Source organism: Colletotrichum higginsianum, chromosome 8, assembly GCF_001672515.1.
Source record: "Colletotrichum higginsianum IMI 349063 chromosome 8, whole genome shotgun sequence".
NCBI lineage: Eukaryota > Fungi > Ascomycota > Sordariomycetes > Glomerellales > Glomerellaceae > Colletotrichum > Colletotrichum higginsianum.
In genome coordinates this window covers 2,767,770-2,784,760 of record NC_030960.1, presented here as the reverse complement: position 1 = coordinate 2,784,760, position 16,991 = coordinate 2,767,770, and the positions used below count along the sequence as shown (strand labels likewise).

Genomic DNA, 16,991 nt, shown 5'->3' with positions numbered 1-16,991 from the left:
TGTAAAAGTAATCAAGAAGATCCCGGACACAAACAGAATGATCCGGGAGACCAGATACCTCACGAATTGCATGGGTTGGGTTTTGGCTTTTGTTTCCGCTCTGGTGTCATCTTGGTGGAAGGGAAGAATGAATATCATATTGTTCGCATCAGTGCAGCAGACCCAGCTCTTCCTTTACCCCAAAACGCCGTGACCAAATGCTAAAACTGCGCGTGGCCGACTGGACGAAGGCCACCTATCAAGACAGCTCTCACACCCATCCGCCCCTTGTCCGGTTTCATCAACAATCCATTACTTGCAAACCACGCAATGGGATCCTAGGGAGTCTCTTATGTTTGAACGAGAGAGTTGCCCATGAGCTTAGGATTCTCCGGGGCGGCAGCCATAATCATGTTGGGACCAGCAGCTGCGTCCGGGGCTTGGCGATAGAGGATGATTTCCGACTGCTTGAAATACCGCCGTGCGTCTAAAGTGTCTTGTTAGAACGGTCTGCAAGGTTGCAAGGGGTAACATCTAGGGTTCCTGACCTTCGTCGATGAGCACCAAACTGAGGTAGTATCGGGTAGAGAACTTCTTGTTCACATCCCGGAACGTCGGGGTCAGGTCGAAGCCGCCGAGGAAGAGTCGAATAGGAATGGTCTCTCCTCTCGAAGGCGAACCGTCCATGATCTGCCCGAGAGGTCAGCATGTGATACATCCTCAAGGTCGAGCCGGGGAACCTACCTCGAACCTTACCAAAGTCTCGCTCTCGTTGTACTGATTAGGCGCCGCGCCCGTCGTCTCTCGCCGGATGATGGACAGCTCCATGTGCTTAATCTTGAGACGAACCAGCAGAAAGTATATGCGACCCACAATAACATCCTTGAGGTGGTACTTTGATTTGGAGTACTCGAACTCGATGTGCAGGCAGTCCTCGATGCCGACGTCCATCTTGATGGACGAGTTCATTTCTGGGGGTATGCGGTATGAGTAGACCCAAATGTCCTTCTCGCGGATAACATCGGCCATACGACGGGAGACGGTGACGCGGACGAAATAGCGCAGCTTGACGTTGATGCCGTTGTACGACTCGTACTGCTTTTCGACGTTCTTGAAGTTGAAGTCGAACGTCTGCGGGTGCTGCAGCTCGCCGGGGGCAGCGAGCTCCTGGACGAGGGAGAGGAATTCGTAGTGGTTTCCGCGGTCGAAGAACATTTCTGGGTATTGTGGTCAGCGTCGGGGGTGAGTTCGGTTTGGTTGCGCCAAAGCGGTAGTGGTGGTGGTGCTGACAGCGACGGCGGCAAGGGTGATTCGACGACTCACCTATCGTGCCGATAAACTGGACTTTGATGCCAGTGTGCTCTAGCCGCTTGCCGTCTTTGGGTCTGACGGTCACGGCGCCCTTGACACTCTCGCCATCCATGTACAGCGGTGCCTTTTCGCGGCGGTTCTTGTCGAGCTTTACGTCCACCATGGACCGCTCATCGGCATCCTCCAGCACGATGTCGATGTCGACGGGGGTCGAGAAGAAGTATGACATCTTGGCTGATGTGGGGATGCCCGGGAATCTAGCGATACTATTGTTGATATCGGTTCAGGACGGGAAGGGTATGCTTCGTTCAGATTGCGAAAGGCTCGGCCGAGTGGTTGACGCTGGGATTGGGGCTCGGATTGGAGCGATTGATGTCCGAGGTTGTGGTCTGGGGAGAGCTTCGCAAGTATAACTCGACATGCGTTGCTTGATTGCGCCGGGCTACCTACCTACTTAGCTATGCCTATCGGTCGAGGGGCTGACAATTGGAGCTGTCGGATGGCTCTTCCCATTGGCCCAAAGTCTACACGTGAGCCAGGCACCCGCAGATCCAGAGGCGATGTGGCTGGTGCACATTGAACTCCGAACGGGGATGGGGCTAGACAGAAGTCTAGCATTATGTAACCCTTTTGTCGTAGCCACTGTATGCAACTAACTACCTATCAGAGCGTCATGAATCCTCTTGCCTTCAGTCACAGTGTGTTGCATCGTTATTATAAACCTATCCAGATAGCATCTCCGATATACTCAGGTCAGCAGGGTTGGTCAATAGGATTGTTATGGTCCTGGACGCTTTCATGCTTTTCCGTTTCTCACTACTACAGAAATCATGTACTATTTTCAGTGCTGGGAGCGCAAGTACTGTGTTTTATACAGTGTTCCTTTCTATGTGATACTGTGCGTCCATCCTGCCCTACTTGATCGATGTTTCTTCCGTCTTTCTTTCCTCCGACTCCCGGGTGGACCCCCTCCACCGCTTTCCATATCGGAAGGAATGTGCACAGACCACACAGGGCTTGCAAACCCCCATCACTCGGCGCACCGCTAGGCTCTCAATCGCAACTCTGAGCGAGACTCGAAAAGTTCCTTTTGGCCCCGAGTGAAAAAAGTTGTCCATCGCCCAACGAAACAGACCCGTCGCCCAGTACATCGCCCAGCCGACAACCCTCCCCCCCCGACGTCAAGATGAGATACATTCACTCCCAGGAGAGCCTGACGGTCCCTCAGGATGGTACGTGAAAGCAGGTCGTCTATGTCGTCTTCGAAAGACGCGTAACGATGTACAATGCACCAGCAAGAACTCGGACACATCCTCCCATCAATCACGAAACGTCTCCCTGCGAGCTCCGCCGAATTCTGAACTTTGGGATACTATATCACCCCTAGTCGCCATCCGCTTCGGGCCTCGATCTCCTCCGCCTCATTTGCGCCGATGACTGGCGTCTGAGGTTGCGAACAACGCAGATGAGGGGAGTCATCGAGCGCTCGAGGCGGACAACGCGATGGGGGTTTTTGGGTTGAAAAGTTTTAGACTGTGGATGAGCTCGAAAGGAGCAGTAGTGGCAGGCAATCGAATGCATGCTGACTTGGATTCTCCAACAGTCAAGGTTCACATTAAGTCCCGCGTCGTCTCCGTCGAGGGCCCCCGTGGTAAGTTCACACAAGTCTCACCCATCTGTCCATATCACCCGGGAGGACTGCCACTGGCGATCTTTGGCCTTGGAGTGCATTGCGCCTTCGGGCGAGAGACCCTCGAAGCCAATTCGGCTGACGCTGTGTAACAGGCAAGCTCGTGAAGGACCTGTCCCACTTGGCCGTCAACTTCTCCCAGCCGGTTAAGGGCACCATCAACATCGAGATCCACCACGGCTCAAGAAAGAACGTTGCCACCCTCCGCACTGTCCGCACCCTGATCAACAACTTGATCATCGGTGTGACCAAGGGCTTCAAGTACAAGATGCGCTACGTCTATGCCCATTTCCCCATCAACGTCAACCTGGAGAAGAACTCCGAGACTGGCCTGTGGGAGGTTGAGATCCGGTATGTTTGCCCCTTGGTCGTGTGAAGAAGTCTGATAAACGAAACGACTAACCCGACACAGCAACTTCATTGGCGAGAAGCTCGTCCGCCGCATCGTCATGCGCGAGGGTGTCGATGTTGCCGTCTCTACCAGCCAGAAGGATGAGCTTGTCCTCTCCGGCAACTCTCTCGAGGCTGTCTCTCAGTCCGCCGCCGATATCCAGCAGATCTGCAAGGTCCGCAACAAGGATATCCGTAAGTTCTTGGACGGCATGTACGTCTCCGAGAAGGGCAACATTGTTGAGGATGCTTAAATGCATATCCAATCCTGAGAAATCAAGGGTTCTGGATGTACGAAGCTGGGCAAGAAGGGGAGCAGGGAAATCCAAAAGTCAAATGGTCATGTTTTTCTAAGGACTAAGCAAAAAGAGCAACTGGGTTCTGGGTCTCATCACAGGCGTGGCCGGGGTTCCTCTTATTTTTGCATCGCGTAACTCGAGGGTTACCGTACGAATCACATCCGAAAAGTCAAAGAAAGACGTTGCCGGCTCCCTTCCCTGAGCGGCCACACCTCCCCAAACACTACAAGATAACTACCACATGCATGAAAGCTTTTCATGGTGAAATGATACCCACGCAAACGTTCAAAACAAGCATCCCCTCCCTGTGCTAAGTGCTTGTGTGATCAGACAGTCTTGATTAAGGGGATGGATGAGTCGGGGGGGAGGTCTGGGGAAGCTACTACTCCGGTTGCGCTGTTTGGTCTGATTACAGATACTGTTTTCCTAATGGCATGGGTATATTCTGGGTCTCAGCAACGTGCTGCTCTTATCACAAATTGTTGACTTGGTGAGGTCGGCGGGGGGTTGTAGCAAAGCCTAGGAAAGTCAGGTACGATTGCTTACACCACTTTCATTCTCGAAGCTCGATTCCGCCGGGGTGGGGAGGCCAAGTCACGCGTGTTCTGCCAATACAGACGACAGCCCGGAAACCAACCTCGTTCTATGCAGATAGGCCGGGCATGAGACGTAACGCAGTTCCACTTCGCGCCGACTTCGCGCAAGCGCCGCACGTTCGTCTCAACTTATGGTTGCTTCCGACAGCCATGGTTAGAGCAACCTCGAGCCCCCCGAAAGAGAACCTTACTCTTAGTAGGGAGAAACCATGCGTCACAAAGCTTGAGTCAACATCACCTAGGTACACAACACCAGACTGGAGGACCGAGTTGGATCGGAGAAATTTGTGTCGTTTCATGCATTAAGGGCGACTCCGAAGAATTTGTTTCCAGAAACGCTACCTGGCAAAAAGAGAATCGTCTATGCCATCAAAATCATTCTGAACATCGTACAGGCTAGGCTATGCGAAAGGGTGGGGGAGTTGTGACGCGCAACGGTTGCACAAGAGAGAGCCACACCAAGGAAAAGGGGGAATTATTGGGAACGCTCAATACCCAAAGAGATATTCCTCTCTCTCCGATCGCCTCCTTGTCGCTCTCGTCTCTAACAAGGCAACCCAAGTTTTTTTCGTTTCTCGTTCCATCATTCACCCTCGCTTCACTCCCCAATTCTCTTCGTCTCTCATGTCGTGCCCATATCCCGGCTCATTAGAACTCGAGTGAAGATGATTCGAGTTCCCATCCGTAACGCCAGGGGAATAAAAACAAAGCAAAAAGCCAATGGTACCAATTTATATACGTTTCGAATATTGTTCGAGTCGCTGACGGTGCCTTATAATGAATGAAGGCGGCCGAATGCACGTGAAACTCATCATTGAGGTCAAGATGAACTCGGAAAGGGACTCTTCGCTACCTCCGCGAGTGTCGCGTCGTACGGGTGCCGCGCGTTTGGCCGGTTCGGTGAGTTCTTCCACCCGAGCTAGAGCTGCCTAGGTAGGACGTCAGATCCGATCGAGTCCGAGAATCCCATGAAGACTCACTGGGACTTGTGCCCGTGTACGAGTAGTACGAGTCTGTATAGCTCGACCGCGGCTTGCGGGCTGGCTTGTCCTTCTTGAGGTTCAAAAGCGCTAGCAAGGTCGCGGCGGCAGCTCCCAGGCCCAACCACTTGGCGCCCTCCTTCTTCTCCTCCTTGCGGCGCGCAGCAGGTGCAGGACGGCCGGCGCCTGCGAACCAGCCGCCATGCGAGGGGCGGTGGGAGTGGGCCGAGGGCATGCGACTGCCGTGGCGTGAATATCTCTCTTCAACAACCTCGACCCGCTCGCGGCTGTGCTCCTTTTTCTTTTTGCCGCCGAAGATGAGACCCCAGAGGCCGCGGGCGATGCAGCAGAAGCAGAGCAGCATGAGGAGACCGAGGCCAGCCAGAGTGCCGATGACAATACCCGCAATGGCCCCGCCGCTCAACCCACCGCCGGTACCTTCGTCGGTGACAGGCACCACGGTTCCGGTTCCAGTTGCGGTTGCTGATGCGAAGGTGCCGGTGGCTCTAGTGCTGGTGATCCGGTAGGGAGCAGAGTATTGCGTCGTGATTGTGACGCCTCCTGAGGTGATAGTAGTGATGCCGCCACCCCAGCCGTCTCGCTGGGCGCATTGCCCCGAGTAGGCGCAGTATTGGTATGAAGCGCAGCATATGCTTCCACATGCCGTTTCTCCTTCTTTCTGCGGGACACAGGTGCCCCCAGCTCCCACTCCTCCGGCCTTTGTTGTTGCAGGCCAGTCGGTCGTGACGGTGCTGGTGAAGGTGTTTGTCTCAGTCCAGGTTGTGGTGAAGATGCCATAGCCCCCACCGCCGAGGATGGTGCTGCAGCCAGCAATGTTGTTAACCGTGTAGCACTGTTCGCCAGAGCCACAGCAGTACTGAGAGTCGGCGCCGCAACGCTGAACGCAGTCACGCTTCATAAACTTGTCGCCGAGCTCATAGAAGAGGTTGTTGGCGACATTTTGTAGAGGGTATGGGTGCGCGAGAATTGGAGTGGGGGCAGACGCCAGCAGAAAGAGACCGGCGATCAGAGGGGCTGCAGCCGAGTGCTTGTAAAGGGCCATTTTGGCAGAAGGCGCTGGACTGTTGTCCACAGGCAGGAATGTGACGAGGGCCGAAAGTACGGCAATGCTGAGATTGTAAGTGAGCCTTCGCCCACGCCCACGCTTGCCGGGTCTTGTCAGCTCACTTGGGGGGCGCCGTGGAATGGAAACTGTGTCGTAGCCTCGTGGGAAAATCCAGGCGGGCAAGCGAGTGAGCGGGATGATGTATTGTGTCGTAGCGAAAGAATGAGGTATTAATGGTCGGTAGGCTCAAAAGAGGAGTGAGATGGTGGTGGTCGTGTGAGGGTGAGTGAGCTGGCCGGTCTAGCCTGTTAGTGGGCAGAGCAGACGTCTCGGCAGGGACTGTGTAGTTGGAATGCTGTCTGGTCTTCGGGTTTGGCAGGTGTGGGAGAGAAGAACCAAGAAACCGGAAGAAACAATGAAACCTGCAGGTAAGTTTGCAGTTTAAGAGAGAGAGAGAGAAAGAGAGAGAGCGAACGGGGTGGGATTGTCGTATTACTTGGTTTGAGCAGAGAGTTTTTTTTCTCCTTTCCTTTCTCGCGGGTCGATTCCCAACCTCCTCCGTGTCCAACCTCTTGAATTTGGGGCCGCTGTCACCACACACAAACACACAGCCGCACCCACCCTGACAAGCCCACAATAATACTGCCCTCGCTCGATTGATGCAATGTTTCACAGGGATCTGGCTTCACCGTTTAGTCTGTTGGCCGAGTCTCCGACAAGGAGACTCTGAAGGTTTCTATTGATTGAGCGATTCCGTCACGAGTGTGCGGTTTTTTGGTCTCGTTCCTGAAGATCGGGCGCCGAGAGGTGGTTTCTCTTCGACCAGAGACACCCGGAAGACAGCCAGGGTTATAAGTGGCCGAGTGCGGGGAGATGCCTGTGAGCTGGCAGAAACGGGTCGCTATCGCTCCAGTGACTGGGCCGGCCTAGAGCGCCTCGTTTCCACTTGTTTACCTGCAGGGGTCGGTCCGTCCACTAGACGACAATCGATAGGCAGAGAGAAGGCCAAGCCTGTTCTGACTGCTCGACCTTGGAATTGGACTCCGTCACACTCACTGTCTTATTATGGGCAGTCCACAACCTTAGATCCAGGCAATAGATGTCTTTACTATTTCTGTGCTTAGCGGTCTATGCCTTCTCAATGGGACAGGACCGACCATATTTTCCTTCCTAGCGTGGGGTCCTAATCACAACACGACGTGGCAGATTCACAACAGGAACAAAGATGCTAGGCTCGTACAGAACAAAATAGACACGCTGCCAAATGGCAGCGTTTGCGTACTGAATCCCGGAATTTCTTAGATCGTGAGGAGGTTTCGGCAGGTGTCAGTCCGTGGGTGCCGCAGCTTTGATGTAACAGACCGACGTGAGCCGCGCCGACGGGATAGGAGCCCGCGGCCCATCACGAAGTGACGGTGAGGCCCTGGCTCTATCCGCGAGTACCTTGCAGTGATTGATGCATGGCGAAGGGGCAGCAGTCGGCTCCGGCTTGATCTGGCAGCTTACCCCTTGAAAAAGTCGGGTGGTTGGACGCTGGGGCAGAATGGGTCGCTATGCTATTTGAAGCAACAGAGAGTGTGTGAGACGGACGGACCAAGCCTTAAGGATTGAGTCAAGTGAAAGGGCCCGTGTGTAACGCCGCAACGGCAAGAGCACCTCATCGGAGCCGGTTCATATTGATTGGTAGTCGAGAAGCTGTAGTGGAGACGGAAGAGCTTCCCATTGTGGCTGATGAGAACTGGACCCCAAACCAATCAGGTGCGGCCGACCTGACGCAGTGACTTGTAACAGGGAACTGCCCCAAAAACTGGGCGGGCGGGCGCGGCTGCGGCTGCGGCTTGAAAGCAGCATTACGTTCGTCAGACAGCTTCCATCCGCGAGCCACCTGCGACTCTCAGCACGCCGAATCCATCCACTCTATCCATCTCCTCAATAGCACGACTCTCGGCGACGCAGGTCAATCTCTACTCGAAGTCGTCTGGGTCGCTCTCTCCCTCGACTTACCCGCCATGTCGCTCGATCCTCCCACGTACCTGGGCTCGCTGCAGGACAACATCCGTCAACGGCCAATCCCCTGGGATGGCGCTGTTCGAGCAGGCACCATCACCGAGGACCACCTGGCCCGCATTCGCGCCGTCGACAAGGCGAAGAAGCCCGAGGCAAGGAAGGAGATTGTAGATGGAGACCTCGATGGCTATCGCTCCCTCTTTGTTGGCGAACCGGGAAAGCCCTCCGTACTCGAGTCTGCGGGGAAGCAGGCTAAAATTGTCCAGTACATTCTTGTCCTTTTGGCCGACCTTTTGCCCGGTATGTCCTGCACCAGTTTCCCGAAAAAGTTGTCATCTCGGAGCCAACCTATGTGATCCCACCTGCTCTTTCGCTTCGTGCTTCGGTGATCGATGCGTATCCAGGCCGACCTTCAGCCATTCGCTTCGAACCATCAACTAACGCCGTCATCTTCGTCCTTTAGGTGTACCGTCGCTGTCCAAGGCCATCTTCAAGAACAGCGATCCCTACAAACATTTCCTACCTTTGCTTGCCCACTCAAACAACGCCGAGGACCCCATTCCGCTGCTCACCTCGACGGCCTTGACTAAGCTCATGTCGCTCGCTGGAGACGAATCCCAGGCGACTCGAAATGCCATCCCCGTCCTTCTCTCATACCTATCCGGGCTCGCGAAGAGCTCCGATGCCGGTCTCCAGGACATTGCCGTCCAGGAATACTCCTCCATTCTCTATGGACATGCGTCCAGGCAACAATTCTGGAACCAAAGGAGCGAGACGATTGCACCTCTGATTGAGATTCTTAGAACGGCAGCTGGCATTGGAAGCAACGGCAGCTCCTCAGCAAGCATATGGAGTGGTACTGCACCCACGAGAGCCACGGGCTTTGAGGGCTCACTCGGTGGCGGCGTTGGCCTGCAGTTGCTTTACCACGTCCTACTGGTCATTTGGCAAATGAGCTTTGAGGCCGAAGAAATCGGCGACGATCTGAACGAGTACGTTCCGGCGCCCTTGCAAATCAATCAAGAGCTAACTGTGCTGCAGTGAATACGACATCGTTCTGCTCTACACCCAGCTCCTGCGTCTCTCCCCAAAAGAGAAGACGACACGATTGGTTGTGTCAACACTTTTCAACCTGCTCAGTCAGAACCAAAAATCACTCCTCCCTACTGCGGTGCTTGCGCGACTGCCCGCGCTCCTCGAGAACTTGAGCGGACGTCACTTGACTGACCCGGACCTGCTCGAGGACACGCAGAAACTGAAGGAACTCTTGGAAGAGTACACCAAGACAAAGACCACATTTGATGAATACGTTGCCGAGGTAGAGTCTGGCCACCTTCGTTGGTCGCCGCCTCACCGGAGCCAGGTCTTCTGGGCCGAGAACGCGCGCAAGATTCTAGAGCACGAGAACGGAGCAATCACGCGTAAGCTAGCCGAAATCATGAAGAAGCCGTGGGAGAATGACAAGGCGGTGCTGGCTATTGCTTGCAACGACGTTGGGGCGTTAGTCAAGGAGGTGCCCGAGAAGAGATACCAGCTGGAGACGCTTGGACTGAAGACGAGAATCATGGAGCTAATGGGTGAATCCGACGAGAACGTCCGATGGGAGAGTTTGAAGGCGTTGGGTGGCTGGCTCAAGTACAGCTTCGAGAACTGAATTCGTTTCCGCTGCGACACTAGGGCTATTGGTACCTTGCGAGGTGCTGCTGTGTAAGTATAAACGGAGGGCGACAGTATTACTCAGGCAGTATTAGAGTGGACCGGGAGTATCCCCCCCCCCTGCATTTGTTTTAGTTAGCCAATTCTCTCGGCCGAAAAATCGGGATGTACCTATCCATCTACCTTACCTATTCCACAACAGACGACGATGGAATGACGGTCGGGGCCAGGGACTCTAGTAGAATATCATGACGCCCGGGAATGGCTCAACACCCTGGATAGATATTGCGGACTGCTTTTCTTGGGTGTCCACTTGTGTGGCCGGAAGGTGATGTGCGGCGGAGACGTGCGGTGTACGCGTGTGTGTGTGTGAATGACCATCTGACGAGCAAATCCGTCGCGGCGGATAATCACCCGAGGCCCATCATGACATTCTCTTAACGTCAGGGGTCGGCCCCTCAACTTGATTTTTGCCAGCCCAATGGGAAGGGTGGAGCTATTCTGTTGTAGGGAGGTACCTAAAATAAGGGGTGCCCACGGCGCTTTCATGTACTCCGGAGCTTATCATACGGGCGGTACGTGCTTGGCGGGGTCGTGCCACCCCACGCCCAAACGTCAACCCCTCAGTTGTTAGTGATTCTAGAATCTCCAATGTGGGAAGATCCCAACAGAAACTCCACCACCGAGAGCTCTCGTGGTTCAGGGTCCATAGCTTACCACAGCTTCCGGTCGCATGTCCGATCGTGTACCCTCCAACCCTTTCGCAAACGCCGAAGAGCGGTGCCGCCGCCTCTGCCTGCCCACGAACAAAAACCAGACACACCCGCAACACAACCCGCACCCACGCACACATCTTCTTTCTCACCCCCCTTTTACTCTTTCCTCTTCACTACCAGAAATCACTTTTCCCACCGGTTACGCCGTCGACAAAATGGCACCCAAGGCAATCGTCGCACCCTCGATTCTGGCCGCCGACTTTGGCCATTTTGGCCATGCATGCCATAAGACCATTGAGCAAGGGGCCGACTGGCTTCACGTTGATATTATGTACGAATGCCCCGCCATGGAAATGCTGCACGCGCCTTTTGCGCGACCAGCTCTCTCGCACAACGAGCTGGTCCCAGGACAGAGGCTCACTCGTTTTCAAAGATTGAAGCTAATAGACCTGATTTTTCTAGGGACGGCCACTTTGTTCCCAACATTTCATGGGGACCCGGCGTCGTCGCCAAAATCAGAGGCCACGTTGAGAAGCCCATCGAGACATGGGGCAAGGGCACTTTTGACTGCCACATGATGGTTTCCGAGGTATGAACACTCATCCCCCCCCCTCCCCCCATGGTGTGTACAATTGGACAGCTGCGGATACCCTTCGCCCGATTGTGCTGTGCTCTACACAAAGCTGGGGCCTGGCTGACGCATGCGGTCGGTTTAGCCCAAGAAATGGGTCAAAGGCATGAAAGACGCCGGCGCAGACCTGTACTGCTTTCATTACGAGGCCGCCTTCTCCTCCGACTCCGACAACCCAGAGGTCCAATCCGACGAAAAGACGAACCCCCGCGCGTTGATCCGGTTTATCCACGAACAAGGCATGCTGGCCGGCGTTGCCCTGAAGCCTGCGACGTCTGTCGACGTGGTCTGGGAGCTCCTTGAGAGTGAGGATTCCCTAGAGAGACCAGACGTGAGTGTTTTCCATCCCATCCAGCGATTTTACGAGACGCTGTTACGGCAGGAATTGAGGTCTCCGCGGACGCGCATTAGGCTGACAGGGATCTCTCCACAGATGGTGCTTATCATGACGGTCGAGCCCGGTTTCGGCGGGCAGAAGTTCATGGCCTCGGAGCTGCCCAAGGTCCAGGCCCTGCGCGAGAGGTACCCGGAGCTGAACATCGAGGTCGATGGCGGGCTGACGGGGTCCACCGTTCACCAGGCCGCCGACGCAGGCGCCAATGTAATTGTCGCTGGCAGCGCAGTTTTCGGTGCACAGGACCCCGCAGCTGTTATTTCGATCCTGAGAGAAGCCGTCGAGAAGAAGAACGGCAAGCTCTAAGGAGGTGCCCTTCGACACTCCATCTAACGCCACGTTTTACGACTTTTTCCTTGGGTTTGATTTTTTTATTCGCTGTTTTTTGCTTCGTTCTCGAGAAAAAAAGAGCTATGGGAGCCATGATTTTTGTGTTCAGCGTATATATAGATATCAGACGGACAGCAACTCTCCGGTAGCAGGCAGCAGCTGCTGGTCTTTCTAATCGTAATTCTACTATCACTACATTCACACTACCTTAGTTCTTTTGTTGCAATGCCTTGTCTAAGGCGACGACAAAGCTCTTGATCTCATCGACTAGTAACGGTTAGCATTAGTAGCCAATTCGCCAGTGCTCCTTCGACTTACGACTGTTGTAATGCACCATGCTGACTCTTACAATACCATCAGCAGGGTCAAGGTCCAGAATCTCCTTGATGAGGCGATAGGAGTAAAAGTGCCCCCATCGGAAGCCAAAGTCGGTGTCCTTTTCCACGGCCGTGACGAGCTCCTTGGCCCCCCACCCCTTGACTTTGAAGCTGATGGTCGGCACGCGGTGCTCCGTCCCAGCGTCTGTCTCGCCGTATACCGTCACGTCGCCGCGACCGTTGAGATACTCGAGCAGGGTCGACTGCAGCAGCCTCTCCTGCTCAATCTTGCCCTTCCATCCTTCAGAATCCGGGGTGCCGAGGTACTCCAGCACGCGCGGCACGGCCGAGACGAGCTCGTAGCTGCCGCCAGCGAGCCCGAGCTTGCCCTCGAGCGAGTCAGAAGGGTTGAAGAAGTGACCTAGCGAGCGCATATGGTCGTCCTGCGCGGGGCGACTGGCATACAGCATCGCAGTGTGCGGGCCGTAAACCTTGTACCACGAGAAGGCATAAAAATCGATGCCGAGGGCCTTCACATCCAGAGGTCGATGCGGGGCGTAGGCCACGCCATCGACACACACAAGGCCCTTCGGCGTCTCCTTGTGAACGGTGCCGGCGATGGCAGCGACGTCATGGATCGTGCCGAGGATGTTGCTGGCGTGGGTGAAGGTGACGAGGCGGGTCCTTTCCGATAGCAGGGGCTTGAGGTTCTCGACGGAGAGTTTCGGGTTGGGTGCCTCAGCGGGCTTCCACCACTTCAGAGTGAGGCCCTGGCGCGCGGCGAGATCGATCCAGGAGGCGATGTTGGCTTCGTGATCGACGGCCGAGACGATGATCTCGTCGCCCTTGTCGAAGGAGAGGGTGTGAGAGAGGTTGCGGAAGAGCTGGGTCGTCGAGGCACCAAATACTGTGCCCATGTTAGCGGGACGACCATCTCAGGGGTGGCCTCGAAGCAGATTCTACCGATCTCGTCGGGAGATGCATTGATGTACTGTGCACCGGCCTGGTAGCCCTCGCCGTACGAGGCGGTTGCGCGCTGGCCGACCTTGTACGAAGCTCCTAGCTGGACGTTGCTTTGTGACAGATAGTCCCTGATCCTGAAGAGCCCGAGTGAGCTGCTGGGGCCGGGCCACATGAATTAAGAGACGTACGAATCGATGACTGTGCCAAGGGTCTGACTTCCTCCCGCGTTATCAAAGAAGACTTGGTCCTGGGATAGAGCTGGGAACTTGGCTCTCACAGCAGCGATGTCTAGTTGAACAGTCATGGTGTAGGATTCGCCTAGCTACAAAATACCATAAAGTTTCGGACGGACAGAATAAGGCGTATTGAGCAACACGAGATAAACGAAGCGGTGTCAATGAGACTGAAGTGGGATGTGGAAGAGAGGCAAGATAAGATGAGGTGAGATGTTGACTGGCGATCAAAGGAGGCGGGGCAAGGCCGAGATCTAAGATTACGCGATGAAGCCGTGTTTAAGTAATGCGAGCTGCCCGATGGAGAACAGCGTCCTTGTTTAATGGAAGCATGGAAACCCGCCCGCAAACACTGGCGCCAGTTCGCTCACAGATGCATGACGCTCTACGAGGGAAAGCACTCCTCGTGCGGCGGGGATGGAGGGGCATGAGCAAGACTGTGGGGCGCGGGGTCGGCGGTTGGCGACGGCTCGACCGAAGGTCCGCCGTGTCCGTAGCGGCGTTTGGAGGACCGTTGGAGCGACTGGCAGCCGCCCAGGTGCAACGAGTGCATAGGGGGCCTGTCAATTCATCTGATGACCTGGATTGGTAGGAAACTTGGCCCAACGGGCGGTTCGTTGGCTATTGTTGTAACAAGCCAGTATCTCAGGCGCTTCTAGTGTATGGTGCACGACGGACACGTCTGCACGATGGCATTAGTTGTTGGCCAGCCAGGCTGGCGGCTCGCATTGGTTCTGTCAACATTGTGGACAGTCCCCAAATCCGTCACGGAACTGAGAAGGGGCCATCGAATGTCGGATTCCACTTTCTTGTTGGCCACAAGCTGGGATGGACATATGGATGGTTAGATCACAATTCTGACAGGAATGACCAAAAACCAGAGGTGTTGAGTATTCGGCGACTCGGTCGATGACGGCGGTGTGTAAAAAAACGGATTCGAGAACGACGCAGCGGGGCCACCCATGGGACGATTTGCCGCGAAAACAGCTGCTATTGGAAAAACTTTATGTGGGTCCTCAGCCCATGTTCGGTTCCCGACCAGCGAGAAAGAGGTGCTTTGCCCGTTCCAGATATGAACCTGGAGGCTGGCTGCCAAACATTTTTATTGTCATCCCCCTCTCGCTTCTCGTAGAGGGAGAGAGAACAAAATAAAACCCAGATCAAGCTTCTCTTCAGAGACTGCAATCGATTACGCCTGCTCAACATGAAGCGCAAGGCCGATTCACGGATTGACGACAAGAGGGCGTCCAAGAAGAAGTCCAAGACGAGTTAGCAGCGGCCCTCTTCGCATTTCCTCCCAATACTGGCCGCCCGTCCACTAATACCGACGTCGAAACAGCTCTCACGGCCGACGTCGCAAAGTCAAGGTTTCGCAAAGGTCTCTTCGACAAGAATGTCCTCGACTCGTACACCCGCCAGTACGCCACCTCGAGCCCTTACAAGCACTCGGTCATCAACGGCCTCGTCAACGACCGCCTCCTGCGCTCCGTCCGTGACGAGATTCGCGAAAACGTTTCCTTCACCCCCAAGGAGACGGACATTTACAAGATCCACCAGTCCGGCGACCTCGCCAATCTTGACGGTCTCGACGACGATGCCCTCGCCAAACTGCCGTCGCTGCTCTCGCTGCGCGACGCGATATACTCCGAGACCTTCCGCGACTATGTCTCCCACATCACCGGATGCGGACCCCTGAGCGGCCGCAAGACCGACATGGCCATCAACGTCTACACCCCCGGCTGCTATCTCCTCTGCCACGACGATGTCATCGGTAGCCGCAAGGTCAGCTACATCCTCTACCTCACGGACCCGGACACGCCGTGGAAGCCTGAGTGGGGCGGCGCTTTGCGGCTGTTCCCCGTCGACGAGCGCAAGGGCAAGGACGGCGAGATCGCCAAGACGCCGGCCCCGGACCACACCAAGGTCATCCCGCCCGCTTGGAACCAGCTGTCCTTCTTCGCCGTGCAGCCGGGCGAGTCCTTCCACGATGTCGAGGAGGTGTACCATGCCAAGACCAAGGAGCAGCTCGAACGCGAGGGCGGCCGAATCCGCATGGCCATCTCCGGGTGGTTCCACATCCCCCAGGTTGGCGAGGACGGCTATGTCGAGGGCGCCGAGGAGAAGCAGGTCAAGAACTCGGGGCTCATGCAGCTCCAGGGCAATCCGGACCAGCACGACACGCCGCGCGCGAAGCCCACCAAGGTCGAGAAGCCCAAGGCGAGCCTGGAAGGCTTCGACGAAGCCGGGCTTGAGTTCTTGCTAAAGTACATGGCACCGACGTACCTCACGCCGGACACGCTGGAGCAGATCTCGGAGCATTTTGAGGAGAACTCGAGTATCACGCTCTCAAACATCCTGTCCAAGAAGTTCTCTGCCCGGCTGAGAGACTACGTCGAATCCCAGGAGAAGGCGTCGCTGCCCGAAAAGAGTGCGGCTGTTGAGAAGAAGTCGGCGTGGTGCGTCGCCCGCCCGCCGCACAAGCACCGATTCCTCTTTCAACAGCCCGCCGGGGCCGACGAGCTGCGCAGCTCGCAGGAGGAGAACCCGCTGACGGAGCTGTTGGACCACCTGCTCCCATCACGCCAGTTTCGCGAATGGTTGCAGGTCGCCACGGGCACTGTCGTCGAGGGCCACGAGTTCCTTGCGCGCCGCTTCCGTCGGGGCCAGGACTACACTCTTGCGACGGGCTACGAAGGTAAGCCGCGCCTAGAGTTCAACCTCGGCATCACGCCGTCCAAGGGCTGGGGCGACGAGGATGACGAAGAGGAACCCGAGGAGGAGGAGGAGGAAAATGAGAAGGCAGGCAGGAAGACGAAGAAGCGCAGCAAGGGTAAAAGCAAGGCTAAGGCAGAGCCCGAACCTGAACCCGAAGAAGAGATTGAGGTTGGCGGGCACGAGGTGTACATGGCGGGCGACGACGGCGACGAGGACGAGGATGCGGCCATCTACAAGTCTAGCGGCGACGACGACAATATCCTCTTCTTCCAGGCGGCCGCGTGGAACAAGCTGACGCTCGTTCTGCGCGACAGCGGCACGTTGCGCTTCGTAAAATATGTCGGCCGCGCGGCCAAGGGCGACCGCTGGGACATTTCAGGCGCGCTCGACATCGAGGACGAGGACGAGGACGGCGGCGAGGCGAGCGGGTCCAAGAACAAGGCCGGCCACGATGAGTCCGACTCTGCGGAGGAGTGGAACGGCTTCTCCGACTCACCTGCAGCGGAGAGCGATAGTGACTAATGGATTTCGGGTCGCGTGGAAGCTGTGTGTGTACATGTGTGTGTGTGCGGCCCTCGGCCTAACAAAAGTCTTCGCGCGCAGTAGAAGCGATACACGATTAGATCCCAAACTAATTAAAACGACAAGTTGATGAGCTCTTTGCTCTGTAGATACCTGCCGGCAAGCTCTCATGTCCATCGATGCCTTATCCTGCCTT

General features: G+C 55.7%; 7 protein-coding genes across 7 annotated transcripts; 4 read left to right on the top strand and 3 right to left on the bottom strand.

The window, feature by feature from the left end:
- Positions 1 to 329: 329 nt before the first annotated feature.
- CH63R_11808 (Vacuolar protein sorting-associated protein 26) lies at positions 330 to 1,519 on the bottom strand (the record flags this gene model as incomplete). Its single annotated transcript, XM_018306782.1, has 4 exons — positions 330 to 466; positions 528 to 669; positions 724 to 1,196; positions 1,303 to 1,519. 4 exons carry the CDS (start codon positions 1,517 to 1,519, stop codon positions 330 to 332), a joined length of 969 nt encoding a protein of 322 aa, XP_018153623.1.
- A 1,274-nt stretch (positions 1,520 to 2,793) lies between these two features.
- On the top strand, positions 2,794 to 3,624 carry CH63R_11807 (Ribosomal protein L6; the record flags this gene model as incomplete). Its single annotated transcript, XM_018306781.1, has 3 exons — positions 2,794 to 2,941; positions 3,076 to 3,331; positions 3,393 to 3,624. 3 exons carry the CDS (start codon positions 2,794 to 2,796, stop codon positions 3,622 to 3,624), a joined length of 636 nt encoding a protein of 211 aa, XP_018153622.1.
- A 1,490-nt stretch (positions 3,625 to 5,114) lies between these two features.
- On the bottom strand, positions 5,115 to 6,308 carry CH63R_11806 (uncharacterized protein; the record flags this gene model as incomplete). Its single annotated transcript, XM_018306780.1, has 1 exon — positions 5,115 to 6,308. The coding sequence occupies one exon, from the start codon at positions 6,306 to 6,308 to the stop codon at positions 5,115 to 5,117; it is 1,194 nt and encodes a 397-aa protein (XP_018153621.1).
- Positions 6,309 to 8,320: 2,012 nt separating this feature from the next.
- CH63R_11805 (V-ATPase subunit H) lies at positions 8,321 to 9,972 on the top strand (the record flags this gene model as incomplete). Its single annotated transcript, XM_018306779.1, has 3 exons — positions 8,321 to 8,618; positions 8,782 to 9,310; positions 9,360 to 9,972. The coding sequence occupies 3 exons, from the start codon at positions 8,321 to 8,323 to the stop codon at positions 9,970 to 9,972; spliced, it is 1,440 nt and encodes a 479-aa protein (XP_018153620.1).
- Positions 9,973 to 10,707: 735 nt separating this feature from the next.
- Positions 10,708 to 12,021, top strand: CH63R_11804 (Ribulose-phosphate 3-epimerase; the record flags this gene model as incomplete). The annotated part of the gene is made up of 3 exons (XM_018306778.1): positions 10,708 to 11,021; positions 11,153 to 11,279; positions 11,407 to 12,021. The coding sequence occupies 3 exons, from the start codon at positions 10,708 to 10,710 to the stop codon at positions 12,019 to 12,021; spliced, it is 1,056 nt and encodes a 351-aa protein (XP_018153619.1).
- Positions 12,022 to 12,253: 232 nt separating this feature from the next.
- Positions 12,254 to 13,629, bottom strand: CH63R_11803 (Aminotransferase class-V; the record flags this gene model as incomplete). The annotated part of the gene is given in 4 exon segments (XM_018306777.1): positions 12,254 to 12,312; positions 12,364 to 13,246; positions 13,264 to 13,477; positions 13,514 to 13,629. The coding sequence occupies 4 exon segments, from the start codon at positions 13,627 to 13,629 to the stop codon at positions 12,254 to 12,256; spliced, it is 1,272 nt and encodes a 423-aa protein (XP_018153618.1).
- Positions 13,630 to 14,762: 1,133 nt separating this feature from the next.
- CH63R_11802 (Pkhd-type hydroxylase tpa1) lies at positions 14,763 to 16,795 on the top strand (the record flags this gene model as incomplete). The annotated part of the gene is made up of 2 exons (XM_018306776.1): positions 14,763 to 14,826; positions 14,898 to 16,795. The coding sequence occupies 2 exons, from the start codon at positions 14,763 to 14,765 to the stop codon at positions 16,793 to 16,795; spliced, it is 1,962 nt and encodes a 653-aa protein (XP_018153617.1).
- Positions 16,796 to 16,991: the final 196 nt, after the last annotated feature.